The following is a 27,376-nucleotide window of genomic DNA, read 5'->3' as shown; positions in this document are numbered from 1 at the left end:
AGTATGTGCCACTGGACCCAGCCTTAGAGGCTTTTAATGTTAACAAAGTTCAACTTATATTTTCTTTCATGAGCTGAGTTTTTGATGTTGTATCTAAAAACTCACTGCCAAATCCAAGGTCACTTGGACTATGTCCTATGTTTTCTTCTAGCAGTTTTACTTTACTTTTAGATACACCATTTTGAGTTGGATTTTATGAAAGGTACAAGGTTTGTCTACATAGAGTTTTTCTTTTTTCTTTTTGCATATAGATGCCCAATTGTTCTAACACCATTTGTTTAAAAACATTTCTCCATTGAATTCATTTTGCTCCTTTGTCAAAGATAAGTTGGATATATTTTGTGACTCATTTCTTACTCTATTCTGTACCAATGATCCATTTGTCTATTTTTGTAAAAATGCCACTCCTTGATTTACTATAGCTACTACCAAGTCTTAAAGTCAATTAGCTTTAAGTAAAGCTTCCTCTGCTTTCTTTCAGTATTTTGCAGTGGCTTTTCTGGGTCTTTTCCTTTTCCACATTAACTTTGGAATCAGTCTATCAGTATTTACAAAATAACTTGGTAGTATTTTGACTGGGATTGTGGTGAATCTATAGACCATCATGAGAAAAATTAACATCTTAACAATATTGAATCTTCCTATCCATGAAAATGTAATACCTCTCCATTTGATTTCATTGGTTGAATTTATTTTTACTGGTATCATTGATTTATTAGAGTTTTGTGGTTTTCCTCATAGATCTTATAAAATTTTGCTAAGAGTTGTACTTAGGTATTTCACTCTGGATAGTCATATAAATAACTTTTAAATTTTAAATTCTAGTAATCTACTATTGGTAATATAGGAAAGTATATACTTGTGCATAATTTTGTGTCCTATAACTTTGCTATAATTGCTTATTAGTTACAAGAGTGAGTTTGTGCTTTTGATAAAGAAACAAGATCATTAGTATTGTATTTTCTGAGAGTCTGGATTTTACTGATTGTACCCTTGTTAATGTGGCATAACATTCTTCTAGCCTTTGGATTTCCTGTAAATTGATAACTGGATAATACTGATCAGTTTCAGATTTGTCTTATATGTTTGAAAAAGACTTCTTTATAAATGACATGCTTTTCATCAGGAGGCACATATTTGGTTATTTCTCCTTTAATGATAGGAAGCACTGAAGCTCAAGGCCTAGATTTTTATTTACTCTCTGAGGATATTAAAATGGTGACATTCTATTCATTCTTTTTGTATTTATTAGCTGGAGAACCTCAATAAGAGAAATATTATCAATTGGATGCAATAGTGCACACCTGTAATCCCAGCAATTTGTGAGGCTGAAGCAGGAGGATCTCAAGCTGGAGGATAGCTTGGGCAATTCAGCAAGACCCTGTCTCAAAATTAAAAAGTGGGGAATGAGGAACTGGGGACGTAGCTCAGTAGCAAAGTGCCCCTGGGTAGTAAAAGCAATTTAAATATTTTATTCTTTATCAAAATGACCATTTTGGCCAGTGGGAATTTCTTTGATTTGAATCCTGAGTACTCTGACACAATACTTTCAGTTTACTTGGTGTCCTAACATCTCATACATAAGCCTCCAACCTAGAATCACCATTTCTTCAAGAAGCTCTGGTTTCTTTCTGTGTATAACAATATTTTAAAAATTTATTTCTCTATGGAACTGCTCACCCTCTGTGAACTCTGTACACCATTGGCCTATGTAGCATAATCTGGATGCTAAGTATGCACAATGAGACCAAATTGGTAATTACTGTGAGGTATATTCAATGGCCAGATCTGAAATATGTATACATCTACATTATTTTCTATTGAGGTATAAGACACATCTGTTAAATTGTACAAATCCTAGGTGTAAAAATGTACACAAATACTCAGGAAAACACTTCCCCACTCATGATATAGAATATGTTCAACCTTAGAAGTTTCCCTTTGGACCCTTTATATGCCCGCAGAAGTAAACAAAATACACCCTAAACACTTTTTTTAAAAAAATATATTTTTAGTTGTACATGGACACAATACCTTTATTTTATTTATTTTTACATGGTGCTAAGGATTAACCCAGTGCCTCACACATGCTAGGCAAGCATTCTATCACTGAGCTACAACTCCAGCCCCTCTTCTAACTTTTATCAAAGATTTACCTGATGTTGCATTATACATAAATGGAATCAAACCCTACGTGGTCTTTGATTTTCCCTTTCTTTCTCTTAAGGTTGTTATTTATTTTATTTTTTGCAGTACTAAGAGTTGAACACAGGGCCTGATGCATGCTAGGTAAGTACTCTACCACTGAGCTACATCCCTTGTCTTTACTTCTTTCATTTAAAATTGTGTGGTACAGCTACATGATATATCAGTTTGTACTTTTTATTGTGCTGTAGTGTTCTTTTAATCAATATAATTACAATATATCCATTTTGTAGTTAAGCAACATTTAGGTCATTTTGCTACTGTGAATGAAACTGTTATAAATATTCTTGTGCACTTCTTTCAATAGATATATATTTTTATTTTACTTGGATATATACCTAGAAGGAAATTGCTTGGCTAACAGGTTAAAGTATGTTTACCTTTAGTACTTATTGCCAAAAAATTTCCAAACTAGTTGTGCCAATTTGTCCTACCATGAATAATTTATGAGAGTTCCAGTTGTTCCATATCTTTACTAATGCCTAACTGTTGTCTTTTTAGCACTAATTTTCTGGTAAATATATAATCATATCTTATTAATCAAAATATATTTTCCTGAAATGAGCAGTGATGTTGAGTACTATTCATATGATTATTGGCCATTTGAAAGTCTTTTGTTGGGAAGTGTTCATTTTCAAAACTGGGGGGTTCTTATAGATTTTTACTTCTTTATATGTTTTGGATATGAACACTTTGTTGGACTAGGATTTTGTCTCTAAATCCATTTTCCCTTTCACTCTCTTAAGGTTGTTGTTTGATGAACACTTTCTTATTTTTAGTAGTAAGTCCGATTTTCAATTCTTAAAATAGTTGTGAAGACACGGTAGTGTCTTGTTAAAGATTTGTTTGTTTACTCTAAGGTTATGAAGATATTCTATTATTCTATATTTTCTTATAGAATATTTATTGTTTTACCTTTCACATTTAAATCTATGAACTATATCAAATTACTCTTTGCATATATTCTGAGGTAGGTACCAAGGTTCTGTTTTCTTATTTTTATGATTACTCAGTTGACCCAGCATGTTTACTGAAAGGCCACCCTTTCTCTATGGAACTGCTCACCCTCTGTGAACTCTGTACACCATTGGCCTATGTAGCCTAAGTGACCTTAGTAGCCATTATGACCTGCTTAACATCTCTGGCCTGAGTATGCTCTATGACCTGAGTAGCCTCTATGATATGTCAAGTCTGTATAACCTGAGCAGCCTCTATGACTTGCAAAGCCTCTATGACCTATGTAGCCTTTATGGCCAAAAATAGCCTAAAAGACCTGAGAAGCCTCTATGACTTCAGTATCCTTTAGGACTAGTGTAGCATTTATGGCCTGAGTTGCTGTAAACGACCTTAGAAGTCACTATGACGCGTATAGCCTGCACAGCCTCAATAGCCATTATTACCTTGGTATCCTCTATGACCAGCATAATCTCTGTGATGTATTTAGTCAGTATGACCTAAGTAGCCTTTATGGCCTGATTAGCTTCTATAACCTCTGTAACATCTAAGTCCTTATGTACAGTCAACAGAAGTTATTCAGGTCATAGATTCTAGGCAGGTTATAGGAACTACTCAGGTCACAAGGCTACTTCCTAAAGCTCAGGAAGCAATGCCAAGAATTAATGAACAGGATGGCACCAGATTAAAAAGCTTCTGCACAGCAAAGGAAACAATTAAGAATATGAAGAGAGAATCTACAGAACGGGAGAAAAATCTTTGCTAGTTACTCATCTGACAGAGGATTAATATCCAGAATACATACTCAAGAAAACTTAACTCAAAATCTGTGTATTGCTGTTTTCCATTTACTCATCGGCTTTTTGTTATTTTCCTCTCCCTTTCAACACTCTTTTGAAATAACTGAAGACTATTTATGTATATTTTATGGCTTCTCTGTACAATATTATGCATCCCCATTACAGTCTACCTTTAATTAGCACCTTATCTCTACCACCACCACAATGGTACACAACAATCCTTTCTTGTCCTCTGTGATACTATTGCCATATATTTTACCTGGCATGTTATAAACTCAACATTATAATAATTTTTGCTTTAAATGCTCAATTACTGTTTAAGGGACTTTTTTAAAAGGTTAAAGTATTTTATATTTATTCACACACTTTCATTCATGGTGTTCTTCATTCTTTTCTATAGATTTGAGCCTGGTTTCTCTTCATAAAAAGAACTGCTTTTAGCATTTATGGAACATGAGTGATGAATTTTATCAGCTCCTATTTGCTTATGTTTTTAAAAGTAACTCACAGGATGTATAATTTTAGGTTTGGGAATGTTTCTTTCAGCTCGTTAAAAACATTGTTCCACTGTCTTTTGTTTTGAATTATTTCTTGTAAGTCAATGAGCATTCTTACCATTATTCCCTCACACATATAAGCCTGCTTTTTCCAGTTGTCTTTCAAATTTTCCTTTTTCCCCCCACTTTGGGAATTTAAATGTGTGCCTAGATCTTTTTCATTGCATTTATTCACTTGGAATTCAAACCATTCATTTGAAAAATTGGGGGACATTATTTCTTCAGACACTTTTACGTACCATTATTTTCTTCTCTTTATTTGGACCTATAGTTACATGTATGTTAGAGCTCTTAATATCATGTCACAAATTACTAATGAGGGGCTGGGGGTGTGACTTAGCGGTACAGTGCTTGCCTAGCATGGGCAAGGCCCTGGGTTCGATCCTCACCACTACATAAAAATAAATTAATTAATTAAAGATATTGTGTCCAACTACAACTAAAAAATAAGTATTAAAAAATTATTAATGATATTTTAATGTTTTCTATCTTTTTTTTTTTTCTGTTTATCAGTTGGGATATTAGCCTGTCTCCAAGTTCACCAGTTCCCTCCTCTGTAATGACCAATCGGCTAAAAACTTATTCAATGAGTTTAAAAATTTGAGATACTGTATTTTTTTAGAGGTTCTATGTATCTCCTGAAATATTTCCTCTTTGCTCATTGTAACCATATATTCCTGTAAATTCTCTAATTTATTTGTAATGCCTATTTTAAAGTATTCATCAACTAATTCCAGTAATTAGATCATCAAAAAGTCTGATTAAGTTGACTTTTTTTAATGAATCACTTTTTCTGCTTATTTGTATAAGCATAAGACTGTATGTCTTATGCTCATAAGACTCATAAGACTGTATTCCAGATAAAACAGTGGAGTATATAGTACAATTTTATTTTGGCTTCTTATTTCCCAGACAGTGAAGTGCTGTCCTTTAGAAGTTTAGTGTCTGCTCATTCATAATCCTTCTAAAGTTGAGTTGCGCCAGGGCTGAGTCACAGCTAAAGTACAGTTAGATCATTTACGTTTGGTCAATTTCTGACCTGTTGAGCCACTAAATTTATATTTTTAAAATACTCTAAGTGATCTAGAAGAGAGCTGAAGTTTCAGACAGTTTTAATTTGCGTTTGGAGTCAAGCTTGGCAAATGTTCTCAATTGTGTCACTATAAAAATGCTTGTTTTTACAAACAACATTCTGTAAGAATGTCAAGACCTCAACAAATCTTCAGTGTACTATCCTTACTGCCGTTTTGGCAAAACTTGGGAGAGAATAAATAAAAAGAGAGAATTTCTAGGCCAAATAATCTGTTCTTGCATTGTGCCTCTAAACTATTGTTTAGTCTCTGTGTCAAGGAAACCCACCTATACCATGACCAGGCACCCAACCTCAGATATGGAAGATGAGGTAGTTCCCTGCTTACTTAGGAAGGGTTTGTGCTTTGAAATTTAGTTCATTCAGGCCTCTTCTTGTCCCCTGATCCTTGATCATGTCTTGATCTTCAAATTTTATCACTAATTTTTCTTGCAATTATCATGGGAGCAAAAATCTTTTTTTTTTTTTTTAATATTTATTTTTTAGTATTTGGCGGACACAACATCTTTGTTGGTATGTGGTGCTGAGGATCGAACCCGGGCCGCACGCATGCCAGGCGAGCGCGCTACCGCTTGAGCCACATCCCCAGCCCCGGGAGCAAAAATCTTTATGTTCTTCTTAATCAGAAGCAGAAGTCTAAGGTCTGTCTGATATTATATTTCTGTAGCCTAAAGTTAACCAATACTTCTATTCTGCAAACTTAAATTACTTTATCATCCAACTAAAACTGTTGAGTATTTTAGTTCAAACTTACTTTCACCAAATCCTCCCCATATTAGTTATTTTTTTTTAAAGAGAGAGATTTTTAATGTTTATTTTTTAGTTATCGGCAGACACAACATTTTTTTGTTTGCATGTGGTGCTGAGGATCAAACCTGGGCTGCACGCATGCCAGGCGAGCGCGCTACGGCTTGAGCCACATCCCCAGCCCCCACAAATTAGTTATTATCACTATTTTATAGTCAATATTCATTAAGATTTACTCAATTGGTAACATATTTTACTACCATTTCTTTTTTTTCTATTAATTTCTTCTGCGATCAAAGTTATTAAAGTTTATCTTTAATAGTTCCTTCAGAAAAATGAACTCTAAGAAGAAATTTTTACAACTAGATTGTTGTGAAGATAAAATTCATATAAAATAAAATTATTCTGCATTAAAAAATGACAAAATCATAGAATTTGGAGGGAAATGGATGGCATTAGAGCAGATTATGCTAAGTGAAGCTAGTCAATCTTTAAAAAACAAATACCAAATGACTCCTTTGATATAAGGGGAGTAAACAAGGACAGGGTAGGGACGAAGAGCTTGAGAAGAAGATTTACATTAAACAGGGATGAGAGGTGGGAGGGAAAGGGAGTGAGAAGGGAAATCGCATGGTAATGGAAGGCGATCCTCAGGGTTATACAAAAATGACATATAAGAGGAAAGGAGGGGTAAGACAAGATAATACAAATGGAAGAAATGATCTACAGTAGAAGGGGTAGAGAGAGAAAAGGGGAAGGGAGGGGAGGGGAGGGGAGGGGAGGGGAGGGGGGATAGTAGAGAATAGGACAGACAGCAGAATACATCAGACAAGAGAAAGGCAATATGTCAATCAATGGAAGGGTAACTGATGTGATACAGCAATCTGTATACGGGGTAAAATTGGGAGTTCATAACCCACTTGAATCAAACTGTGAAATATGATGTATTAAGAACTATGTAATGTTTTGAATGACCAACAATAAAAAAAAAAATAAAATAAAATAAAATAAAATTAACCATTAACAATTCAGCAACACTCAATTGACTCATCCACAACATTGTGTGATACCACTTCAAAACATTCTCATCACTCCAAAAGAAAATACCATATCAATTAGGCAGTCACTCCCTGTTTCCCACTCCTCTCAGTCACTGGCAACCACCAATATGCTTCTTGGCTCCATGGATTTATTTATTTTACTGGATATTTCATGTAAATGGAATCATATAGAATCTTTTGGTTGTGATTTCATTTCTTAACATAATGTTTTTGAGGTCAACCAAATTATAGTATGTATCAGTACTCCTTTCCTTCTTATAGCTGAATAAAATCTCATTATAGATACCACATACCACAATTTAACATTCATCTATTGCTGGACATTTGGGGTTTTGCATTTTGGCTATTGTGAATAATGCTGCTCTGAATATTTGTGTACAAGTATTTGCTGTAGTTTTTCATTGTTTAGGATATACACTAGTCCCCACTTATCCATGTTTTTGCTTTCTGTGGTTTCAACTGTGGTAGACTGCACTCTGAAAATATTAAATGGAAAATTCAAGAAATAAACAATTTGTAAGTTTTAAATTATATGCAATTATGAGCAGTATGATAAAATCTCATGCCATTCCACTTCATCCTGTCCTAGGACATGGGTCATCCCTTTGTCCAACATACACATCATACATGCTACCTGCCTAGTTATCTGGGCAGCGTCTTGGTTATCAAATCTCGGTGATCAGAATGACTGCAGTATTACAGTGCCTCTGTTCAAGTAACCCTATTTTACTTAATAGTGCTACCAATGTACAAGAGTAGAGATGCTGGCAATTTGCTTATGCTGAAAAGAAGCCGTAAATTTCTTCTTTTAAGTGTTATCTCACATTTTCACAAGAAGAATGAGCACAGCAATAGAGATCTTGAGAGAGATCACATTCACATAATTTTTATTATTGTATAATTATTCCATTTTACCATTAGTACTGTTAATCTCTTACTATGCCTAATTTACAAATTAAATTTTATCACAGGTATGTATGTTCTTATGGTTTAGATCCGAGCTGCCCCCAAATTTTGCTCATGTGAGAAACAATGCAAGTAAGTTTTGAGGTGAAATGACTGGACTATGAGACCCTTAACCTAATCAGTGCATTAATACACTTGAATGCATTAACTGGGTGGTGACTGCAGGCGGGTAGGTTACGGCTGGAGGAGGCGGGTTGCTAGGGGTGTGCTTTTGGGGTATATAACTTGGCCCTGGTGAGCCGAGCTTAGTATCTGTCTGCTTCCCAATTATTAGGTCCTGAGCTGCTTTCCTCTGCCACACTCTTCCACCACCATGTCCTGCTTCATCTCAGGCACAGAGTAACGGAGCTGGCCATTTATATACTGAGATCCCTGAGACTATGAGTGCCAAATACACTTTCCTTCCTCTAAAATTGTCAAGTCTGTTGGTAACAGCAAAAAAAACAAAAACAAAAACTGACTGAAATATATGCACAGGAAAAAAAACACCTCATATATGGGGTTCAGTGACCCCATTCTAGGCATCTACTGGGAATCCTGGAATATAAAGAAGGGAACAACTAGAAGAGAAATTTCTAGGTCATATGGTATTTCTATGTTTAACTTTTTGAGGAACTGCTAATGTTTTTTCACAGTGGCTATACCATTATAAAAAGAGTTATTGTTTTTTAAATTATATCTTCATTGTACATAATTTGGCTCAGTAAAGAATTGTAAGGTTTTCATCTCTATTGAGACATGGAAAAAATTTTTCCCACTCTTCTATTTTTGCTGATGAGAGATTTGTCATTGGTTTAGTTGTTGATGCTTTCAGGAAATTTTAACTCATCTTGTAGATTTATTTAAGACTTCCCAGTCTTTGAAGTTCTGCCATTTCATTTTAATGTTATTCATGTATGAACTTATTGATCCTTTTTACTAATTGGTATGCTTCCACAATTCGAGGTGTCATATTTTCAATTCATTCTGAAAGATTTCAGCCACTATTAGTTCAAGTATTATCCCACCCAAATTCTATATTCTTTATCTATTTTTCCTTTAGAAACAATCTCATTTTCTGAGTTTCTTAAAAACCTATTCTGTTTATTTATCTTTAATAGCTGTTTAACTCATTTATTCTACTTTATGGTAGATAATTTTCTTAAATAACTTGTAATATTTATCATGACATTGTTTTCATATACTCACTGAAGTGAAGAAAGTTTGTGAATCTTATTTTGTAACATATGCCTATAAATTTGTTTTACATTTGATTCTGCCAAGTTTTTCCAAAGGTTTCATCTCTCTAGCATCAGTTTTACATTAATTTCTAAGCTCAGAATTTCAGAACCATCCATATAGAGAACTAGATTTCTAAAGACAAACTATACTCCTCTGAACCATCCATATATAGAACTAAATCTCTTAAGACAAAGTATCCCGCTTCTCTTCAGAGCCCAGAGCAGAAACAAGGTTTTTGGTTTTTCTGTTAAGTTTTTAAAGTTCCACCTTTAGAGGAAACCTTTACAGGTCACTGCACTAAGAAGTTAAATATCCATCCAATTCCTTCACTAGCACATGTTTAAGTCTTCATCTCCTTTATCTTTGCTGACATTAAAATCCATTACTAGCCATTACAGATAATCTGACATCTGGTTTGCTAAGCACTCAGGTATGAGTACACTAAGATTATTTTAATTCTTGAACTGTATATTTATTTTTTCATTTTACTTTTTTGTAGCCATTATTATTATGTATGTTTTCATGCCAGCTCAGTTACAAGGTTATAGGATCCAAATGTCAGGGGTTCTTTTCAAGACAACTAATAGTATGGTATATAGAACAGTCTGCATAGTAGGATAACTACCCTTCACTTCTATTACAACAAAGAACATTGAGCTAGTTGATTTTTGTTATTAGACAGGACTTGTAGTGCTAGTATTCTGTGAAGCTGAAAGTTTGTACTTTGCTGAACAGAATAAAAATTAAATGCCTTATAATTTATTGGTAGTATATGAGGATTTGGTGGATTATGAAATAAAATATTCTGCAAATAGTTTTTCTGATTAAAGAGCAATAAACATATAGAGGGAAGAACGTGAAATCTGAATAGGCCTTAGTCGAAGTCTCAGCCTACATATGCCCTTTAAATTCCAAATTTCACATTCTTACCAACTGTGGAATTCTGATTAAGCCATTCAACCTTTGAGCCTCAGGTTTTTTTCATCTATAAAATGAAGATGATTATAACTATTTTACCTATTTCAAAAATATTGTTTTGAGTATCAAGTGATGATTATGAAATTTCTACAGTATACTCAAAAAACATTTTCCCTCAAATAATTACTAGTAAATGTTAGACTGAAAGAATGGTGCACACTAAGAACAATATTTTTGGAATGGGTTAACATAAATATCAATATCGTTTCTCCCAAATGAGAGGCAAAACCTTAACAGGACTTCAGAAAAAGTATAGGGATCTTTAATTTGTCACATGAATATCAGTTGTTCTATTTGGGACTGTTGAGTTGAAGATAACAGAAAGCCTCAGAATAAAACAACTTTCAGTATTTTTGTATTTAAACATTTTTTCCATGTCCTGTATCAGCTAGGATAACAAAAAATGATAGGCCCTAGATTCTTCAAAGAACACCTACTCAGAGCAATAGTTCCAAAGATGAAATCAGTCTTCTTATTCTGTGAAAATGACTAGAGTCTTTACCACATGGATATGGGAGATAAAATTTTTCAAAAGACCAGAAAACAATTATTTTACCTAAATGTCAAAGATATTGATGTGGCCTTTAAGTAAATGTTAAATCTAAGGTTTCGAGAGTTTGATTTGGTGCTATTATCAAAAAGGAAAAAAACATAATGAGTTCTAGGAGATGTTTTGTGAAAGGGCATCTTCAAAGAACTCATCTATGGGATAAATATGCTTATTTTCTCAAATGGATGAGATAAGGAAATGCTGAAATTGAACACCAATTTTTATCCCTAGAGTCTAACTCCATCAAAATTACACAATATAAATAAATCAGCAGAAATTTCATACTAACAGTCATCAAATATTACTTATGAGGTAGGTACTACTGAATTAGCTACTTCAGTGATAAAATTCAAGCTTCCAAATAACAATTAAGACTTGTGTCAGCTTTTGAGTTGTCAGCTTCCTAATTCTTTTTAAAATTTATTTATTTATTCTAATTTGTTATATATGACAGCAGAACACATTTCAATTCATAGTACACATATAGAACACAACTTTTCATGTCTCTGATTGTACACAGAGTCACACCATTCATGTCTTCATTCATGTACTAAGGGTAATAATGTCCATCTCATTCCACCATCTTTCTTACCCCCATGCCCCCTCTCTTCCCCTCCGTCCTCTTTGTCCTATCTAAAGTTCCTTCATTCTTCCCATGCTTCCCCCTGCCACATCCCCATTATGGATCAGCATCCTCATATCAGAGAAAACATTTGGCATTTGGGTTTTTTTTAATTGGCTTACTTCACTTAGCATAATATTCTCCAACTCCATCCATTTACCTGAAAAATGCCATGATTTTATTCTCTTTTAATGCTCAGTAATATTCCATTGTGTACATGTACCACAGTTTCTTCATTCATTCATCTACTGAAGAACATCTAGGTTGGTTCCACCATTTAGCTATTGTGAATTGTGCTGCTATAAACATTGATGTCGCTGCATTACTACAGTATGCTGTTTTTAAGTTCTTTGGGTCTAAACCGAGGAGTGGGATAGCTGAGTCAAATGATGGTCCCATTCCAAGTTTTCCAAGGAATCTCCATACTCCTTTCCATATTGGCTGCACCAATTTGCAGTACCAGCAATGTATGGAGTGTGCCTTTCTCCCTATATCCTCGTCAACACTTATTGTTGTTTGTAGCTTCCTAATCCTTAAAAGACTTTTCTGTTGAGATCAATGATAACATCAATGAATGTAATATTTTAATAACATATAATGAACTATGTCGAGAAAGGGAAGATTTAGTCAGGTATGGTGGTACAGGCCTGTAATCCCAGCTACTGAGGAGACAAGGCAGGAGGACTGCAATTTCAAGGACAACCTGGGAAATTTAGGGAGGCCCTGTCTCAAAATAAAAATTTTAAAAAGGGGTGGGGTTGTGGCCTAGTGGTAGAGAGCTTGCCTACCATGCATAAGGTCTTAGTTTCAATCCCCAGTACCACAAAAATAAAAATAAATGGGAGTATAGGGAAGATATGCCACAACTCAATGAACCATACCTTCCAAATGACCAAAACATGTTGCTCTCCAATGAGACTCTCACATAAAAGTAGAAAAGATATCCACCCACTATATGCGCAGATATCAACAAAGAAACACAAGAAACATGAAAAAACAAGATTACATAACTCTTTCAAAGTTTCATAACTCTTTAGTAACTGAACCCAAGGATATTAAAGAAGAAGAAATGCCAAAAAATTCAAAAGATTGATTTTTTAAATTATCAATTACTTCAAAGAGGACACAAATAAAGAGCAGAATAAATTAAGGAAGACAATACAGGATATGAAAGAACAATTCAGTAAAAAGATAAGTATCCTGAAAAAGTACCAAATAGAAATTTTGGAAAAGCTCAACAAGTCAAATGAAAAACTCAGTTAAAGGCTTCACCAAGGGAGTAGGCCAAAAGGAAAAAAGAATATCAGAGCATGAAAACAAGGTAGAGGCATTATCACATTTAGAAATTAATGAAGAAAAAAATAAAAATTACAAACTATGAGACACAATTAAGGGACCAAATCTACAAATAATCAGTTTAGGTTAAGTTACAGGCTAAACGCACAGAATTACTATCTATGAGACACAATTAAGGGACTGAATCTACAAATAATCAGTTTAGACTAAGTTACAGGCTAAAGGCACAGTAAACCTAATAAGTAAATAACAACAGGAAATACCTCAAATCTTGGAAAAGATATGACCATTCAGCCACGGGAAGCATTTAGAATCCCAAACAGACATGACCAGAAAAGAACCTTTCCATGACCACCACATTATGGATAAACTGCTGTGTTAGTCAGCTTTGTGTTGCTATGACCAAAATACTTGACAAGAACAACCTGGAGGAGGTAAAGTTTATTTAGGACTCATGGTTTCAGGGTTCTCAGTCCATACATGGTCAAATCCATGGCTCTGGGCCCGGGGAGAGATAGCACATCATGGTAGCAGGGCAGGGTGGAAAAGAGCTGCTTCATTCATGGCAGCCAGAGAGCAGAGAGAGGGAAGGGAGAAGGGGCTACAACAAAGAGCAATCTTTCTGGGCATGTCCCCGGTAACCCACCTCCTCCAGCCATGCTCCACCTGTCTATGGTCACCACTCAGTAAGATCGTTCAAACTAGAACGAACTAATTAGATTACAGCTCTCACAATCCAATCATTTTACCTCTGAACATTCCTGCATTAACACAGGAGCTTTGGGGGGACACATCACATCCAAACCATAACAATTGCCCAAAGTACAGAACAAAGAAAGAACTAAAAGCTGCAAAAGAGAAACTCAAGTAACATATAAAAGGCAAATCCAGCATCATAATAGCAGATTTCTCAGAAGAAACCCTAAAGGCCACGAGGGCAAGGAATGATACATTTCAAGGCCTACCTAAAAAACAAAACAAAAAAAAACTGCCAACTATATCCAGTAAAGTTATCCTACAGAATCAAAATAGAAATAAAACCCTTCTAAGATAAACTCAAGGAATTCATAACCATAAAAGAAGATATATAAGGGACTCCCACACAGGAAAGAGGAAGCAACAGAGATACAATCATGAGAGCATAGGGGGAAAAATCTTACTAGAAGAGTAACAAGCAACTGAGAAAAGGGAAGACTCTAAAATGATTAATTTAGTAAACCACCAAACCTCTAAAATGAATAAGGAAGAAAGAAATGAACAAAGATCATTCAAAAACAAAAGAAAAGGGGATGGGGTTTTAGCTCAGTGGCAGAGTGCTTGTCTCGCACATGTGAGGCACTGGGTTTGATCCTCAGCACTACATAAAAATAAATAAAGTAAATAAAGTAAAGATATTGAGTCCATATAAGAAAGAAGAAAAGAAAAAACAACAAAATGACAGGAATCCGTACATACCTTTCAATATTAACCCTGAATGTAATTGGTCTGAATTCTCCAATTAGGAGATACAGACTAGCCGATTCAATTAGAAAACCAGAGCCAGCTCTTTGTTTTCTCCAAAATATAGCCTTACCATGAAGAACATACACAAACTAAAAATGAAAGAGGGAAAAATGATATTCCAGTCAAATGGAATCCAAAAGCAAACAGGAGTAGCTATACTCATATCTGACAAAACAGACTTCAGGCCAAAATTGGTCAGAAGAGTTAAAGAAGGTCACACCATACATTGATAAAGGAAGTAACCCACCCACCCATCCATACACACACACACACACACACACACACACACGCACGCACACTTATGTGTGTATGTGTGTGTGTAAAACAATTGTAAATATATATGCACTGAATGTCAGAGCACCCGGTTTTATAAAATAAACACTACTGAATAAAAACGGAGAGATGGACCCCAATAAAATAATAGTGGGTGACTTCAATATTCTAATCTCACCCATAGATAGATCATCCATACAACAAACAAGCACCAGAGTTATATTATACTATAGATCAAATGGACTCAATAAAAATCTACAGAATAGTCCATTCAAGAGTGACATAATACACATTCTTTCCATCAGCACATAGAACTTTTACAAAATAAATCACATTTTAGGGCATAAAACAAATCATAACAAATATAAAAATAAGATTTTTGCATCTTTTCAGATGGTAACAGAACAAAATTAGAAATCAATACAAGAGAAATTGAGAAATCGAAGAAAACACAGAAATACATTGAAACTGAATAGTAGTACCCTTTTGAATAAGCAATAGCTCACTGAAAAAATTGAGGGGTATGAAGGAGGTACTTAAAAATTCCTAGAGTTAAATAAAATGAGAGCATAACCTACCAGAACCTATGGGACACAGTAAAGTAATTTTAAGAGAGAAGTTGTAACTATAAGTGCCTCTAATTTTTTTTAAAAAGGATATATCTCAAATAAATAATCTAATGATATATGTCCAGACCTTGGAAAAACAAGAACAAATCAAACCCCAAATCTATAGAAGGACAGAAATAATAAAGACTGAAGCATAAATAAATGAAACAGAGACCGAAAGAACAATACAAAGGATCAATGAAACAAATAGTGGTTCTAAATAGATAAATTTTTAGCCAAATTAAACTAAAGAAAGGGAAAGAAGACCCAAATAAATAAAGTGAGAGTTGAAAAGTGGTTATTACAACAATCAGATCATTAAAAATGATATTTTGAAAAATCAGATCATTTGAAAAATGATATTTCAATAAACTAAAAAACTAGAAATGAACACATTTCTAGACACGTGTGACCTGTCAAAATTAAACCAAGAGGATATAAACCTAAATAGATCAATAATAAGCATTGAGATTGAAGCAATAATAGGTCTTCCAACAAAGAAAAACCCAGGACCAGATGGATTCACTGCTGAATTTTACCAGACTTTAAAGAACTAATATCAATGCTCCTCAAACTATTTTCATAAAATAGAAAGGGAACAAATACTTCCAAACTCAGTCTACAAAGCCAGTATCACCCTGTTACCAAAACCTGATAAGGACACAACAAAATAAGAAAACCATCGATCAACATCCTGATGAACAAAGATGCAAAAATCCTCAAGAATGAGCTGGGGTTATAGTTCAGTTGGTAGAGTGCTTGCCTAGAATGCACAAGGACCTGGGTTCAATCCCCTGCACTGCAAAAAAAAAAACAAAATAACAACAACAAAACACGAACAAACAAACAAAAAACCTCAAGAAAATACTTGCAAATTGAATTCAACAATTCATAGAAAAGTTACACCATGATCAAGTTGGTTATATTCCAGGGATACAGAATGGTTTAATATATGAAATTCACTAAATGTAATTCATCATATAAGTAATCAAGGATAAAAATTAACAGTCATTTCAATAGATGCACAAAATGCCTTTGATAAAATTCAACATCCCTTCATAAATAAAAGCCCTAAAGAAACTAGCTATACAAAGATCATACCTCAACATAATAAAAGTTAAATATGACAAATCCATAGTCAACATCATACTGAATGGGGAAAGACTGAAAGCATTTCCTCTAAAATCAGGAATGAGATAAGAGTGTCTACTCTCACTACTCCTATTCAATATAGTACTTGAAATTTTAGCCATAGCAATCAGGCAAGGGAAAAAATCTTTTTTAAAAAGGAGGAAGTCGAATTATCCCTACTTGCAGATGATATGGTTCTATAGATAGAAAATCTGAAAGAATCCACCAAAATTCTCTAGAACAGATAAACTAATTCAGAAAAATAGAGGGATATAAAATTAGTCTATAAAAATAATCAGCTTTTCTACACACTAAAAACAAACCAAGAAATAAATTAGGGAAGCAGTATCATTCACAAGAGACTTTAAAATAATAATAATAATAATAATAATAATAATAATAATAATAAAAACCTAATCAAGGAAATGAAAGATCTATACAATGAAACTTATAGAACATTGAAGAAAGAAAATGAGGACAACACTACATGATGAAAAGACTTCACCTTGTTCATGGAGTAGGAGAATTGACATTGTTGAAATGGCCATACTACCCAAGTGATTTATGGATTTAATTCAATCCTCATCAAAATACCAATGGCATTCTTCAGAAAACTAAAAAAAAAATCATAAAGTTCATATGAAAGTACAGAAGGACCAAAATAGCCAAAGCATTCCTAAGAATAAAGAACAAAGCTGGAGACATCACAATACTTGATTTCAAAATATACTATAAAGCCACTGTAACAAAGTAACCTGGCATTGGCACACAAATAGACTGTGGACCACTGGACTAGAACAGAAAACCCAGGAATAAACCCTTTCGTCTATAGCCATTTAAATAATTCTCAAGAGGGGCTGGGGATGTGGCTCAGCAGTAGGGCGCTCGCCTGGCATGCGTGCGGCCCGGGTTCGATCCTCAGCACCACATACAAACAAAGATGTTGTGTCTGCAGATAATTAAAAAAAAATAAAATATTAAAAAAAAAAGAACATCAGGTCTAAAAAAAGGGCAGCAAGCTTGTTTAGCTGTCATATGCATCTCCTGAGCCAGAACAAGACATATCACAGAGGCTTCATGTTCAACATTTAAAAAAAATAAAATAAAATAAAATAAATAAATAAATAAATAATTCTCAAGAAAGGTGCCAAAAATACAAGATGGAGAAAAGAACCTCCTTAAAAAATAGCACTGAGAAAACTAGGTATTTGCATATAGAAGAATGAAACTTGATCATTCTTTCTCATCCTGCACACAAATCAACTCAAAATGGATCAAAGAAGGACCTTAATGAAAGACCTGAAACTTTGAAACAACTAGAAGAAAACATTTCAAAATATTAGTATAGGAAGCAGTTTTCTGAATAGGTCTCCAATTGCTTGGGAAATAACAGTAAGAACAGACAAATGGGATGATATCAAACTTAAAAGTTTCTGCACATCAAAGGAAACAATGAATAGAATGAAGAGACAACCTATAGAATGGGAAAAAAAATCTTTGCCAGCTATTCATCTGACAGAGAATTAATATCTAGATACATAAAAAACAAAAACAAAATTTATACTAAAAGAAAAAGTAATCCAATCAATGGACAAATGAGCTAAACAGACACTTCTCAAAAGTACAATGACCAATAATTATGTGAAAAATGCTCAACATCTTTAGCCACCAGAAAATACAAATTAAAGCTACATTTAGAGATTGGGATATACATCATGGTAGAAAACTTGCCTAGCATGTGGAAGGCCCTGTATTCTATCCTTAGCACCACGAAAATGAACAAACAAAAACTCCATTTAGATTCCATCTCACCCTAGTCAGGATGGCTGTCAGAAGGAAAACAAAAAATAACAAATGCTGGTGAGTATGCAGGGAATGAGGAACTCTTATATGCTACTGGTGGAAATGTAGGTTAGTATAGCCATTATGGAAATCAGCATGAAGTTTCCTCAAAAAAACTAAATAGAACTATCATATGATCCAGGGAGTAGTGAAGAAAGAAAGGAGTATTTAAGCATAAATTAATGATATTATGAATGAAAATAAGTACAATAGATACTGGAAAAAAAAAACTCTTGAGTTAAAAATTTTAAAACTCAGACAAAATGGACAAATTCCTAGAAAAAACAAAACTAGGAAAGTGACTCAAGAAAGAATACCTTGAAAAATCCTATTTGGGGCTGAGGTTGTAGCTCAGTGGTAAAGTGCTTGCCTTGCACACATGAGGCCCTAGGTTCGATCCTCAGCACCACATAAAAATAAACAAAGATATTGTGTCCATCTACAACTAAAAAATACATATATTAAAAAAAGAAAAATCCTATTTGTATCAAATCGTTAATTTCTCACAAAGAAAATTCTAGTCTCTCATAACTTTTCAGTTCAATCTGACTTTCAAGGAACAGTAAGCCAAGATTTCCAGAGAACAGGAAATAAATGGATATTCCTCAATTTAATTACATAATATTGGTATTAATTCCAAATCTGACATAGACAGCATGAAAAATAAGTTTACAGACTTTAATCATTAAAAATACACATGCCTTACCAAATATATTGGTACACAGAAAATTAAATAATAAAACATTTGGACTCCAGAAATAGATTCAGATATATAACAGATAGAAAATAGAGGCAATGATGAAGATCTTTTTAGGAAAGGTTGGAACGTTTGATAAATGAATCTGGGAATATTGATAATTCTTATGGACAGAAAGATAAAAATTGGATTCTTATACATATAAGATCCATATCATAGCTATTAAAAACTAAAAAATGGAGCCAGGTGTGGCGGTGCATGCCTGTAATCCAAGTGGCTTGGGAGGCTGAGGCAAGATGATTACAAGTTCAAGACCAGACTCAGCAACTTAGTGAGGCCCTAATTAACTCAGTGAGACCCTATCTCTAATACAGAAAGGGATTGGGGAATGTGCCTCGGTGGTTAAGTGTCCCTGGGTTCAATTCCCAGTACAAAAAAAAAAAAAATCTGAAAATCAAAACCATAATTTTTCAGCTTTCAGAAGAAAACCATTCTCAGAATAGGGAGGAAGTTCCTTAACAAAGCACAAAAAAACACTAAGTATAAAAGAAAAGACTGATGGAGAAAATACTTGTCAAATAAACGTTAATATCAATTCAAAGGCCAGGTACCATGGCAAATGCCTGTAATCTCAGCAGCTCAGGAGGCTGAGGCAGGAGGATTGTGAGTTCAAAGCCAGCCTCAACAACTTAGCTAGGCCCTAAGCAACTCAGTAAGACTCTGTCTCAAAATAAAATACAAAAAAGGGCTGGGGATGTGGCTCAATGGCTAAGCACCCCTGGGTTCAATTCTCAGTACCAAAAAAATAAAAAATATCAATACAAAAACTGTATTGAGAATATAAAGAACTTCTGCAAATAAATAAGAAACAGGTAACTCAACAGAAGAAAGACAAACACACACACACAAAAAAAACCCCATACATTTTGCCTAAGAAGAAATACATAAGACTAATAAATATATGAACAGATGTTTAACATTACTGGAATTCTGGGAAATTCAAAACAAAAACACAACCACTTTTTTGGCACAAATTAGGTATATGACAACAATCGAGCATTGGAAAGAATGTCACTAACTTGAATCTCTTATCCATTGTTTATATGAATGTAAACTGGTAAGACCACTTTGGAGAAAAATTAATATTACTTTATATAAAAAGTTAAATACTTGTATAGAGAAAAAAATTAATATTACTTTATAAAATTAAATATTTGTATAACCTATAATCAACCTACTCCTAGAAAAAATGTGTACTTGTAGACCAGGAGACATTGACAAGGTCATTTATAGCAACACTGCTCTTACTAGCAAAACACTGGAAACAACACACGTACTCATTAAAAGGGAAAACAATAAGTAGATTCTGGTATATTCACACAACAGATTACACAGCAATAAAAATGAATAATAGCTAAACAGAGCAACATAGATCACTTTGAGGAAAATAATTTTTCAGAGAAAAACAATTCTCAGAAGATATCATACACATCTTTTACAAAGTTAGTAAACAGACAAAAGTAAATATATCAGTAAAAATATATTGAAGATAAAATTTTTCAAGAAAGGAATCAAACATACAAATTACTTGATAATATTGCCTTGTTGGTAAGGAAGGGACAGGGACAATATTTATATATATTTGTGTTATGAAATAAATGAAGGAGGGCAATGGATGGATTGGTAAAATAAATAAATAAATAAATAAAGCTAAATGCCCAATCTATGAAGGTAGCTAAAGAAAACAGAATAAACTTCAAGAAAGAATATGATTTAAAGAGATCAAGACATGGAATAATCTAATTCTGCATTACTAAAGTTTAAAGAAAACTATATTAATCTTTCCTGAATATATTTCTCAGTCTGCTTCAAGAAAGTTTATTAGTAAGTTCCTAGAAATGAAACTTGTGAATGTGTACATTTAGCCTTTTGAAAAAATTTCCCTAGTGGCCCCACAGAATAGCTATACCATCAAAAGTATAGATAACCACCAAAAGATCTCCTACCTCCTTGCCAAAACCTGACATTATCAAACTTTTTTGGGTTTTCCCAATACACTAGGTAATAGCTCATTATTTAATAGCTCATATTTAAATATGGGACTAGGTGAGCATCTTTTTATATATTATTGATCATTTGTATTTCTTCCTTTGTTCATAGCCTCTTAAAACTCTTTTTCTAATAAAATTAATCCACCTTATTCTCAGTAATTTTTAGGGGTTTTTTATTTGTACATTGAAGAATATAGATCTTGCTTATAACGTATACCTGATTATTTTACCAACGCATCTTTGGTGTGGCATGTTTTGCCATATTTTACTCACAAATTTGCCATTCCTTTTTGTTGTAACTAATGAACTCACAGTTTTTAAACTAGTAGGTCTCTCACCTAACTTTCCAAGAATAAGGCATGGGGAAACAATATATCTAGTTCCTAGCCTTTCTGACTGTGGAACTTTATGGTGTTTCAAGCCACTTCAGTGAAGACAAAAAAATCCAGAGGTATCATCAGAGTTTTAAATGTACAAGCATAATCCCAAGCTGGACTAAAAGAAATTTGCTTCTGCCATGATTTGGACTCTGGTGCTAACCATAAGTAAGTAGCACGTAATAGTATATGAAAGTAATGAAAAGCCTACAAACGTCTGTGTCCGATTTCAACACATGCTCATTCAGTCCCATGTGACCTCATGCAAGGTAAAAAAGAAGACCAAACAAACCAAAAAAGAAAAAAGAAAGAAAAACCCTCTTTAACTAAAAGGAAAAATCTTAGGTGTATAGATGTTTAAACTTGTAACTGCAGTACATATCCCCAGAGACATCTTACCTGTTAGGCTGCCCTGGAATAAATATAAGGTAGTAGACATCACAGACAGGAGGAGGCAGAGGCACCAGTCCTTGAAAAAGTCCATGGAGTGCTGAAACCAACCAGCAGGCAAGAACACCCACTCAATGACACCCATAACAAGAGGGAAACCTTAACTGCTCTGCGTGCCAGGATCCCACAATTACACATAAATACTGGACTGTACCTTAATGATTCCAATTAAAAAAACTGCAATTATTTTTATACTCATGGGATTGGTTTATAAATTTTAGAAAAGAAAAATTTGAAAATTTACATACTATTCATTTTGCAAACTCAACTATTAAAACTGTGAAACCAAATATAATTGTGTACTTGATTTTGCATCACCCAGAATTATAAGGCTCAGTTCCCTCAGTCGGGACAATCAAATCTTCCTTTATCAAGCCAACAAACACGGAGTATTTATTCTGTGATGTATCCCTGTAAGTTTAAAAAGGATGACTAGGATATAGCTAGCTCAAGGGTAGAGCACCTGTCTAGCACATATAGGGTCCTGGGATCAATCCCCAGCACCACAAAAAATAAAGAAAAAAGGAAAGCAAATTATATAAATGATGGTGGTTTAATTTTTTTAAATGTGTCTAGTAAGTAGTTTCTTTCATTATTATTTATGACTAACAAGAGCTTTGTCTTTTCAATGTTTTAAATTATCTACTACAGGAGTTGCTCATTTATGTGTATTTTCAGCATTAACATCTCAAAGTAATCATAAGAGAAATTAAAACTTAAGGCCAAGCAAATTGATATTAAAATTTATAATCCAAGTCTTAGGCCAATATTCAACTTGCATAAAACATCCTTTTCAAAAAAGGGAATGATTTCAACAGACTGCCTTTTTATAACACAAAATAATTAGTTGTCATGCTATCATCAGCAATCTTTTTAAATTCTTGTAGTTGTTAGTCTAATATAAAATAGTTACATGTAATTTCCATTGAAATTAAAATTAGTTCAGCTTGATAAAATGAAGCACTAAGCTACATCAACTTAATAAACAGGTTCTTTACTGAGATAGTTTTAGCAGAGGCAAATATTAATATCCCTATTAGGACAGCTTGGCTTATCAGTTATTTGTAATAATACTAACTGCATTGCCAAATAGCATTTATTAAGCATAGGGGCATCCAAAAAATGATACTAATAACAGTAAGTGCTATACTTAGTGTCAGGTACTCTAACAATTGGCAACAACCCCATCATGTAATAACTATTACTATTTCTATATCACACATGGGGAAATTAAGGTGAAGAGTGTTAGGTAAGTTAAGTAAGATCACATACTCATGAATAAGAAAGGCTGACATCTCAATCCAGATAGTGTAGCTCCAAAAATAATAGAGAATAAAATGTGAACAAGTATATGTAAGGACAATCCAACTCACTAATAGATACAGATAACAAATATTCTCATTATTATAAACATTATATAACTGACTCCTCAGGGAGAAAAAAATCTACATCTATATAATAGTGAAAAATAGAACTTGAGGATCTTTAGTTTATGAGTGAAAGCTGGATAGAAACACTAAAATTTTAAAAACAGTAACAAACTAGAAAATGGGTAATAGAAATGTGTGAATTAAGTATTCTTTAAATTAGCAATAAAATGATCAGATAAAAAGAAAACACTAATTTTTCTCAGTGGATTCAAAGTGAAATTAAAGAGATGAAAATAAGCATATTATTCCAGGTTATGCTTGTTAATGGCTTCAAAGGAGAAGGAGAGACTTCTCTTGACATCAGCATTAAAGCTAGTGAAGAACTTAATAGGATGGTAACAAATGCAACCAAAAATAGCAGAAGAGAACATGACCTGAACTACAAGCAAACAAGAATATCATAATTCAAAGAATTCACATCCATCCATGAAGTGAGATTGAAGGTGGATAGGAATTCAACAAGATTTGAAATGTTAGTCTTCACTGTCATACAAGTCTACAATATAAAGTAAAGGGGTAAGCCCAGGAAAAATATGAAGGCATCATTTACCTGAACAGAAAATAATCAAGACTTAAGGTCCATTAGATGGGGACTTGGATGCAATTGCTATGTAGAATTAACTTATGAAGATGGCGGCAACTTAGGTAACCTGGTTCAAACTTTCTTCCAAATTTTGCATAAAAACGATAGCAAGGAAAGGACAGTAAGAGGAATGGAAAGTCTAACTTAATGGCAGAAATCATTTAAAAGCCACCAAAACATTTAAAAATAAAAATATGGCTAGAGTTAATTTTGACACTCCCAAGTCAGGAAAGACTTGTTATGGTAGTACTCAAAATTTTAAATTGCCCTTACAGACTCTGAAATAAGAACAGAATGAAAATGTAAACCTATGAAGATATGTTAATCTATTTATGAACCTTGTGGCATGATTCAAAAGTTATTACTAGTGATGAGCCCATTGTGGATCTTTGAAAAAACAAAAAAACTGAAACTTTGGGATTTGGAGTACAGCTCATTGGTAGAGGAAGTGCCCAGCATGCATAAGGCCCTGAGTTCAATCCCCAGAACAGAAACAAAAACAAACAACACCCCCCACCAAAATTCCTTAGAATAAAGTTCAAAAATCAGGCTACTACAGAAAGAGATATAATTATTTATTTTTATTTTATTTATTTTACTTTTGGGGTATAAACAGAAAATGTTCCATGGCTAAATAAACTAAAATCTAACTAAACCAGAAGGGAAACAATTTCAAATAGTAGACTTGAGACACAAATAGCAGCAGCTCTCATGAGAAGGGTGGAGCTGAATCACACCCTAGTGTTGAATTACTAGTACTCTATCTGCTTGAACTGGTTATGATTCCCCAGAGTAACAATTCAATATTCATACTTGCAGCTTGATGCCTGTACTAGAAAAATGTTCACAACAAGGCTGGAAGCAATGCATAATTCTAGGGGACATCGTCCATATTACAGTCTCTGTGGGTGGTGTCCCCTGAAGTTGTACAGACAATTTATGCACCCTGACTTAGCCACATTGATTCCAACAGTTTATTATGCATGACCAAGGTCTTGCAAGTTAGTATTGTAAACACACATTCCTATACATTGCTTCTTTGTCATCACTTTCTTAGTTTAGAATGGTCTAAGATGCCAAAGAATATTTTGATCCAAATAGTTTTTATTAGAATATAATATGATCATTTTCATACAATCCTTTGTCAGTTAATTTTCTTCTTTATTAACTGAGTACAATGAGCTCATAACAACAGTGCCAAACAACATCTGATGACTAATGACAGATACTCCGAAGCCCCCAAAATGTGATCACTGCCACAAAGAAGCTAAAATTCTCACCCTGTTTCTGACTCAAGGTAAAAAGTCTAGCATACTGATGACAGCAAAGTTGAGTAATCTGGCATTTACAGAGTGACTCTGGGTGAACTCAGGAAGAGATTAAGGAATTATTCCCAATATTTAAAGAAAATTCACACTCATTCCCAAAATGTTTTTAAAAGATTGAGTACAGTCAGGAAGTGGAATCATTTAGTCCATCTCTTATTGTATGTCAGCATTTCCTAAAAATTTTTCTGTGGACTATTAAGAGGGTTTCATTGTTGATAAGTTTGAAATGTCACAACCACCCAACCTGGAACATCACCACGGACATTAACCTATTAAGTCTCTAAGAAGTCCTGTAGTCAAGGAATTGGTTTTGTTAACCCATAGTTTCCCATACTTATTTGATCACAGAACCAGTTTTTATTTGTTTTGTGGAATATCAGCAACAGGACAAACAGTTTGGCAAAGGTTACTCAAAGATTATTGTGTATATAAATTATTTCTTAAGAATTAAAATGTAACAGCATCCAAAACTAAAATAAGATCTCTTTGGTGATTGTAAAATACTAAAGAAAGTTGCAGTGCCTCAGATAAATTTTTTGGTACTAGGGATTGAATCCAGGGGCTTGCACATGCTAGGCAAGTGCTCTACCACTGAGCTACATCCCCAGCCCCCTTTAATAAGTTATTTTCAGGCAAGGTCTCCTTAAGCTGCTGAGGCTATCCCTGAACTTATAATCCTCCTGCTTCAGCCTCCTGAGAAGTTGGAATTACAGGCATGTGCTACCATGCCCAACAAATGTTGGTTGATAGCTTTATTTGATAAAATGACAACCAAAATAAAATTTACTGTATATTTAGTAATGAAACAAAGACAAAAGCCTGTTTTATAGTACTCATGTCACTTAGCACACACTTCTCATATTGATAAAAAAATAGAGCAATATTTGAGACTGACAGCATTTGAAGTACTTGGTAAGAACATACCATAACTGTGCTTACTTTAAAACCCATTTATCAGACAACATCTAAAACTCCCTGACTTCAAGAACTCATAATTTTAGCAATAATCTTTCCTTATATTATTAATTATGATTATCTACTCATACCAAAACAATGGCACCTACTGAAGATCATTACAATACTTACCACTTTACAAAAAGAATCCAGACCAATGCTATGTACATACTCTAGTACATTCTGGATTAGACCAAGTAAAATTTAACAACAAGCTGAACAGCATTCTATAAAACAAAAACAAAAAGTCGGTTAGGCTAATTCTGTCTTTCTATGCTATGGACTCAGGGAGAAAGAAGATAGTCTTGGAACTTGATAACTGAATCAAACCTGAACTCTTTTATCTAAAATTTATCTACACTTACCTTAAGAGAAGTTCTTTGGGCAACTTTTTGTTAATAAGGCCTTCATCACTATTTGAGAAAACCTGAAAGAAAAAATAAAAATTATGAAATTATTCCTCCATCAACAACAACAAAAAATTACATGTTTTTCATACTGGATCAGAACAGCCTCAATCATTGTCCTACAAATAAGATGATACTAATTTCATGAAACCTATCACCCTTTCACAAAAACAGCAACACTCAGATATTTGTGTACTACATTGTACTGGAGGTTCTAGCCAAGGCAATTAGATAAGAAAAAGAAATAAAAACCATCCATATTGAAAAGCAAGACATAAAACAACTTTTATTTGCAGATGATATGATCTTATATATAGAAAATTCTAAAAACCCACAAAATCAATTATAACTTATCAAGGAGTTTAGTAAGGTGACAGAATATACAAATTTATGTTATTAAATAACAACCTAAAAATGAATTAAATAGGGCAATCCAATTTATAACAGGATCTAAATAAATACTTAGGAATAAGTTCAAAAGTACAAGTCTTCCATATTGAAAACTTATATAAAACATTCAGAAAAATTAAAGATATACATTGAAAAATACCCACATTTATGAACTGGAAGACTTGATAGTGTTATATACTACAACACCACTTCCCAAACTGATTCATAGATTATATGCAATCCCTATCAATCCTAACTGCCTTTTTTTACTGAAAGTGACAACTTGATCCTAAAAGTTCACATGG

The 27,376-nt window shown here is 33.7% G+C and overlaps 1 protein-coding gene across 1 annotated transcript in view; it reads right to left on the bottom strand.

Moving 5' to 3' along the window:
- Fbxl2 (F-box and leucine rich repeat protein 2) overlaps positions 1 to 27,376 on the bottom strand; it is an 87,598-nt gene that overhangs the window by 50,448 nt on the left and 9,774 nt on the right. Inside the window, exon 2 of the mRNA XM_026405414.2 lies at positions 26,640 to 26,701. Within this exon, the coding sequence (XP_026261199.1) occupies positions 26,640 to 26,701 (62 nt within the window). The remainder of the gene's footprint in view (positions 1 to 26,639; positions 26,702 to 27,376) is intronic.

This window comes from Urocitellus parryii, chromosome 3 (genome assembly GCF_045843805.1).
Source record: "Urocitellus parryii isolate mUroPar1 chromosome 3, mUroPar1.hap1, whole genome shotgun sequence".
Lineage (NCBI taxonomy): Eukaryota > Metazoa > Chordata > Mammalia > Rodentia > Sciuridae > Urocitellus > Urocitellus parryii.
The sequence above is the reverse complement of the archived record's forward strand: the minus strand, read 5'-3'. Positions and strand labels throughout refer to the sequence as shown.